Here is a 7,899-nt window from a genome sequence, read left to right as displayed (position 1 = left end):
TCAAGAAGCTCTTAAAAGGAAACAAGAGTACCCAAATTAAATTGTCCAGCCACATTCTGATTTAATAAATTTGTAACTGAAATATATGCTTAGTTTGGCAAGGCAAAATTTAAACGGTTTGATATACACTGTACCCCTGAAAATATGATTTTAAACCAAAGGAACAGCCTTTTACAACTGAACATAGCTGGAAAGTCAGAAAATGTGATGTGCACTGCTAATTAAATTTGGCTAAAGGAATAAGTAATCTCCAGGATTTGAAGCCGAATGCTAATATTTTGCCTTAAATATTTCCAAGAAAAAAAAAACGTTTGCGTGTTTTTCGTTTGGTTTCGCTCGTTTTCGACTAACCTTCTGGCAACGCTTCGTCAGTATACACAGGCGTACATTAGACCGTTCTCAACCTATCTTTACCTTTTTTTACAATTAATGTTCGCTTCTGGATTTCTAACAATTTGTTTGAATAAGCAGATGATCCCAAAACGTGGAAAGTCGAAGCGAATGGCTTTGTTCTTTTTCTTTTTAACGGTCTAAACGAAAAAACGTTTCCTTTTTCAATTGTATTACATAATAAGGATGATAACTACCAAAAATGAAACCGCATGCATAGTGCGTTAAACTGGGAATATTTAATTCCAAGAACCGTAGGCAATAAGTTCTCTATTTTGTGTGGCAAATTGAGTATTCTATTATTGTATATGTGCTAGGAATCTTGCGCCACAATTGTTTTTCTGTATGATATTTCATTTTTACAAGCAAATTGAATACTCTTAGCCAACCTCACCGGCCTTGCTTACGCTTTTTGTTGGCAATTTAATCTTTGAAAGTCAAAACGTTGTTACTAATGAAGAGGAAATTAGGCAGGTAACCTTTTTGAACGTTTCAAGGAACTTTAAAGAAAAGAGATTTGTTCAGTTCATCCAATCTTGAGTTGAAAAAGAATTTTCACTACTAAAATATACAGACTCCAGGAAAAAATTTTTAGTTTTGAAAAATATTTTATTATCATTTACTTAACAATTGTCAAATGGAAAATGTTGATACTTCTTTCGAAGAGAACTGAACTATCAGTTGATAGCCAAAACATACTTTGTACAACTGCACGTTAACTTCATGAACAGCAAAGATGTCGGATTATCGTGTTCACTGCTTGCCTCACTTCTCTGATCTTCCAGAAAAAAAAAGGGTTTACTGAAGAGTTGAAATAAATGTAAATTGGGCTGTTAAAAAATTAGCTGAAGAAACCCTACATTGAATGTCTGAACGAACCAGAGACAGCACGACAATAGATGGCAAATAACAAACAACTACTGAAAACTGCAGCCATCTTGATACTGCACTAGACACTGTCTTTCTGTCGTTTGTCAAAAGCAATTTTTTTTGTGTATCAGCCGACTGTAAGAAGCTAGAATAATAAACAATTTTTGAACGTTTAGAAACACATGGGACTATTTCACCTTCTGATGACGGTAGCTTTTATGTTTCTTTGGATCTTGTTGATTTTTTTCTTTGTTTGTTTGTCTCTTTATGTTAAACCTTATTTTGCAATGATATATAAATACAACAACAAAATTTAGGTTTTGTAGAATAACATTTATTATCATTTAAACTCATACAAGTGTTAAATTGAGAATTTACCGAAAGCTTTACACAGCTATCAATTTCTCATGGAACTGAAAGGCAGGTTTTAAATGGACACCTTGTAACGGCTAACTTGATGAACAAAAAAGCTGTCTTACTGTATCCTTTACTGCTTGTCTCACTTCTCTGATCTTCCAGCAGTAAAGAATTGGGTTTAATGACGAGTTCAAATAAAGTAAGGTTCCTGCAAATTGCAATGCGAGAATAAAACCAGAGGACACTTTGCCTTGAGTTTCTCTTAATGCAAAAGGCAGGATAATATATGGTAAATAACAAGCAACTAATGTCAACTGCAGCCACAGTGCACTAGACGCTGTCTTTCTGTATCGCGCTATGCTCAGTGGAGTTGTTTGGTTAAGTTGTCCTGTAACATTGTCTTGAACGTGAGTTTGATGATGACGCAACCTAAGGAAAATCCGCGTGTAAGAGTAGATCGAAGTTAAAAGGCACAGTGTTAGAATTATATTGGTGTAGATTGAAAATGTTTCTAATGATTCATTCCAAAGGTATGTTATGCAGCAGACAAAAGAGACAACCCAAAGAACAATCACAGTTCCATATGTTCGTTTCAAAGTTACAACTTGTCTGTATCTGAGACCTAACAACAGAGCGAGAAGTCTATCCACACTTATGGCAGTCAATGTCAGCAAAGACACCATCCATAAAATTCGGCTTGATATAGTAAATGTGGAAAACGTCGAGCGACAAATATCCCGCCGTTCGCACACGACAGAAATCCAGCGAGTAACATTTAAAGGTTCAACAATGATACCAACACATAGATCAGTTGTCGCTAGGCTACGAAGCAAGAGTTTGGACGGTGGATGAAGTGAAGCCTCTTTGAAAAGAGCGACTAGGATCAGAGTATTTCCCAGGAATGCAGTGATAGACAGAAATATGTTCACCATTGAAAACAATATAAGTTGGCTGCGAAAGCTTTCCGTTAATTCTGCTGAGCAAAACAGTTCTTCAAATGATTTTTGTTTTCCGACTCCAGTATAGTTTGTTATCTCACCCATTTTACTTCAGCACCGTAAGTGAACCTGCCGAACTGAATTATACATGATGAGTTGCCAAATCTTAAATTTCAACATTTGGCTTTCCAAATATTGCATTTACATTCAGATATTGACGATTAAGGATTTGGCAGGCCAAATATCGGAAAATAAAACTATTGAATTGTCAAGATGGCAAAAATGGGGTTGAAAGTTTGACAACATGGAGAGTTATAAGTGGTGATTATGTCAGTGAGTTATACATAGTGAGTTGCCAAATCTTAAAAATTCAAGACTTGGCTTCCAAAATATTGATATTTGGTACATTTAAATATTGAAAATTCAAGATTTGGCAGGTTCAATTCTCAGGAAATTTAGTATTTGTCATAGCAAATATTGCAACAAATTTACCGTCTTGGCGGACCATAATATCCTGCATGACAGGCATTTTATTAACCTTGCTGTGAAGCGTGAGGCGACGGTCTTGCGCTTCCTCGCCTTCCTGGCGCTTTACGTTTGCCTAACTATGGGTGGTTTGCAACCAATCCCTGTAAATGCAAAACGACAATGGCATGGCGGCCATCCACCATTGTCTTTTGTATCTCCAAAAGGGATACATATGCCAAACTTCCCAATTAATCGGTCGGCATGTTTAATGTGTGTTCTTTGAGTTTCTTATCACCCATCAGCATTAAGAGCGGATCCAGGTAAATATCGACAATACCCAATTCCACTTTTTCTCTCTGACGTACTTTCAAAACCAACAATTAAAGTTCGATTTTGTTTGACTTTTCTTAAACGTTTTAATGAAAATTAAAAATTTGCGACTGCATTTGTGACTTAAGAAAATTAGGTAATTTTCAACTCCAGTCGCTCGTGTACAATATTGTAACCCTATTGAGAATCAATATACATTTCCTTTCTCACTGTTCGTCCTTTTGTTAGGCTAAAATTTAAATGGAATTATTCAGAGATAAAACGGTGTGGTCTTTTAGCAGTTTAGTTGATAATTTGCGTCAGTTAACATGATGTTTTAATCTAAACACTACAGGATAGCGGATGATTTAAAATTTTTTGTGCATCCTGAATAGTAATTGTGAAAACAAAAACAAACAAAAAAAGAAGGAAAGAAGGGACACGAGATAAACCCAGGAGTAGATCGCAGCAGATCAAAGGAAGCTGTCAATGAAGAAATAAGGAAGATTCTTGTGAAGCTGTTTCTGATAAACTAAACGAAGGCAAAGATATAACGGAAGTGTCTTCGTGTTATTTTAAATCATTGTCGACAATCCTTTTAAAAGCTTTAGCTTGTGACTGCGTGAGTAACATTTTTTACTCTCAACATAGTTAGTCATTGTTTACAATTTAAGCCTAACTAAAATTATGGTCACAACTGGTTTTTAGTAGCATTTTTTCAATAAAACTGATGAGATAAGACTAAAAGCCGGTGGAAACCAAACATTACAAACCCCTTTTTTCAAGTCTTTTCCAAATTTTGTCTAATTGTATAGGTCCTTGACATCTTGACTTAATTCGCTAATCTTTCTAGCAGAAAAGAGAAGGGTTTAATATTGAGTTGAACTCAGTTAAAAGATGGGCAAATATCGTAACTGATGTACCTGTGAAATAAACATAATACGTTAATTGTCCCCCTTTGAATTTCACTCAAGAAGCTGTTCCATGGAAACCAAGAGTAGCTAAATTAAAATGTTCAGCCACATTCTGATGTAATTATTTTGTAACTGAGATAGATGTTTAGTTTGGCAAGACGATGTCCAAACGGTTTCTTGCCCGACTTGATATACACCGTTGTGCCCCTGAAATGACGATTTTAAACCAAACGTAATGCCAGCTGGTAGGTCAGAAACTGTAATATGCACTGCTCATTAAATTTGGCTACGGGAATAAGTAATCTCCAGGATTTGGAGTGGAAAACTAATATTTTGCCCTCAATATTTCCAAGAAAAAAAAAACGTTTTCGTGTTTTCGTTTGGTTTCGCTCGTTGTCGACTGACCTTCTCGCAACTTTTCGTCAGTATGTACAAGCGTACATTAGACTGTTCTCAACCTATCTTTACCATTTTTTACAATTAATACTAGCTTGTGATTTCTAACAATTCATCGTTTGAATAAAACAATTGTTCTTTTTCTTTTAACGGTCTAGACGAATAAACGTTTCCTTTTCCAATTCTATTACACAATAAGGATGTTTACCACAAAAAATTAAACTGCATAATGTGTTCAACTCGGAATATTTAATTTGGCGAACTGTAAGCTTATTTCACTTTCTGATTACCTCAGCATAAGAGATACCAAAAAAATAAAGATAGGAAATAAGTAAGTTCTCTATTTCGTGTGGCTGACTGAGTATTCTATCATTGTATATGTACTAGGAATCTTGTGGCACAATTGTTTATCCTGTATAATATTTCATTTTTACAAGCCAAGTGAATATTCTTAGCCAACCTCATCGGCCTTCCTTACGCTTTTTGCTGCTCATTTGCTCATTTAACATTTGAATGAAAACGTTGTCACTAAAGAAGGGAAAATTAGGCAGGTAGCCTTTTTGAACTTTTGAACTTTGAAGAAAACAGGTTCATTCAGTTACTCCATTTTTTAATTGAAAAAGAATTTTCACTACTAAAATATACAAACTCCAGGAAAAATTTCAGTTTTTAAAAAATATTTTATTATCATTTACTTCACAACCGTCAAATGAAAAATGTAGATCCTTTTCTCAAAGAGAACTGAACTATCAGTTAAAGCCAAAACATACTTTATACAACAGTTAACTTGATAAACAACAAAGTTGTCTGATTATCATCTTCACTGCTGGTTTTACTTATCTGATCTTCCAGCATTTTAATGACGAGTTAAAATAGATTAAACTTGTTGTAAATTGGCTGTTAGATAATAAGCTGAAGAAACCCTGCCTTGAATGTCTAAATGAACCAGTGACAGCACTGCAATAGATGGTAAATAAAAGACAACTACATGCCAAGTGCAGCCAGAATGCACTGGAAACTAATATATTTCTGTCTTTCATCCAAAGCGATTTTTTATGTGTATTACCCGACTGTAATAAGCTAGAATACTAAACGATTTTGTACATTTGGAGACACATAGGATTATCTCACTTTGTGATGGCGCTAGCTTTTATCTTTCTTTTGATCTTGTTTCTTTTTTGTTTGTTTGTTTGTTTGTTTGTTTGTTTGTCTCTTTATGTTAAACTTTATTTTACTTTACTTTATATCTAAATATAACAATAAAATTCAGGTTTTGTAAGATAACATTTATTGTCATATTATACTCATACAAGTGTTAAATTGAGAATTTACCGAAAGCCTTACACAGCTATCAATTTCTCATGGAACTGAAAGACTGATTTTAAATGGACACCTTGTAACGGCTAACTTGATGAACAAAGAGGCTGTCTTACTGTATCCTTTACTGCTTGTCTCACTTCTCTGATCTTCCAGCAGTAAAGAATTGGGTTTAATGACGAGTTTAAATAAAGTAAGGTTCCTGCAAATTGCAATGCGAGAATAAAACCAGAGGACACTTTGCCTTGAGTTTCTCTTAATGCAAAAGGCAGGATAATATATGGTAAATAACAAACAACTAATGTCAACTGCAGCCACAGTGCACTGGACGCCGTCTTTCTGTATCGCGCTATGTTCAGTGGAGTTGTTTGGTTAAGTTGTCCTGTAACATTGTTTTGAACTTGAGTTTGATGATGACGCAACCTGAGGAAAATCCGCGTGTAAGAGTAGATCGAAGTTAAAAGGCACAGCGTTAGTATTATATTGGTGTAGCTTCGAAATGTTACTAATGATTCATTCCAAAGGTATGTTATGCAGCCGCCAAAAGAGACAACCCAAAGAACAATCACAGTTCCACATGTTCGTTTTAAAGTTACAACTTGTCTGTATCTGAGGCCTAACAACAGGGCGAGAAGTCTATCCACACTTATGGCAGTCAGTGTCAGCAAAGACACCATCCATAAAATTCGGCTTGATATAGCAAATGTGAAAAACGTCGAGCGACAAATATCCCACCGTTCGCACACGACAGAAATCCAGCGAGTAACATTTAAAGGTTCAACAATGATACCAACACAGAGATCAGTTGTCGCTAGGCTACGAAGCAAGAGTTTGGACGGTGGATGAAGTGAAGCCTCTTTGGAAAGAGCGATTAGGATCAGAGTATTTCCCAGGAATGCAGTGAAAGACAGAAATATGTTCAGCATTGAAAACAACATAAGTTGGCTGCGAAAGCTTTCCGTTAATTCTGCTGAGCAAAACAGTTCTTTAAATGATTTTTGTTTTCCGACTCCAGTATAGTTTGTTATCTCACCCATTTTACTTCAGCGCCGTAAGTGAACCTGCCGAACTGAATTATACATGATGAGTTGCCAAATCTTACAAATTCAACATTTGGCTTGCCAAATATTGCATTTACATTCAGATATATTTGGCAGGCCAAATATCGGAAAATGAAACTATTGAATTTTCAAGATGGCAAAAATGGGGTTGACATTTTGACAACATGGAGAGTTATAAGTAGTGATTATGTCAGTGAGTTATACATTTTTAGTTGCCAAATCCTAAAAATTCAAGATTTGGCTTCCCAAATATTGATATTTGGTACATTTAAATATTGAAAATTCAAGATTTGGCAGGTTCAATTCTTAGGAAATTTAATATTTGTCATAGCAAATATTGCAACAAATTTACCGTCTTGGCGGACCATAACATCCTGCATGACAGGCATTTTATTAACCTTGGTGTGAAGCGTGAAGCGACGGTCTCGCGTTTCCTCGTCTACTTGGCGCTTCACGCTTGCTTGAGAATGGGTGGTTTGCAACCAATCCCTGTAGATGCAAAACGACAATGGTATAACGGCCATGTTGGATGACAAAACAAAAAAGGTTCTGCTATCCAGCATTGTCTTTTGGATCTCCGAAAGGAATACATATTCCAAACTTGCCAATTAATCGGTCGGCATGTTTAATGTGTGTTGTTTGAGTTTCTCTGTTTCTTTCCAGGTAAATATCGGCAATACCCAATTCCACTTTTTCTCTCTGGCGTACTTTCAAAACCAACAATTAAGGTTCGATTTTGTTTGACTTTTCTTAAACGTTTTAATGAAAAGTAAAAGTTTGCGAGTGCATTTGTGACTTAGAAAATTAGGTAATTTTCAACTCCAGTCGCTCGTGTACAATATTGTAACCCTATTGAGAATCAATATACATTTCCTTTCT

At 35.5% G+C, this 7,899-nt stretch overlaps 1 protein-coding gene across 1 annotated transcript; it reads right to left on the bottom strand.

Moving 5' to 3' along the window:
- Positions 1-6,045: 6,045 nt before the first annotated feature.
- On the bottom strand, positions 6,046-6,996 carry LOC146487291 (adenosine receptor A2a-like). Its single transcript, XM_085084478.1, has one exon. It carries the CDS (start codon positions 6,994-6,996, stop codon positions 6,046-6,048), a length of 951 nt encoding a protein of 316 aa, XP_084940604.1.
- Positions 6,997-7,899: the final 903 nt, after the last annotated feature.

This window comes from Pavona decussata, unplaced genomic scaffold (assembly GCF_977016875.1).
Source record: "Pavona decussata unplaced genomic scaffold, jaPavDecu1.1 SCAFFOLD_16, whole genome shotgun sequence".
Taxonomy (NCBI): Eukaryota; Metazoa; Cnidaria; class Anthozoa; order Scleractinia; family Agariciidae; genus Pavona; species Pavona decussata.
Note: the sequence above shows the minus strand (reverse complement) of the source record. Positions and strands in the feature narration are given on the sequence as shown.

Excerpts from the sequence above, each read along its gene's own strand:
- LOC146487291 (XM_085084478.1), bottom strand. The coding sequence starts at position 6,996 with ATGGGTGAGATAACAAACTATACTGGAGTCGGAAAACAAAAATCATTT.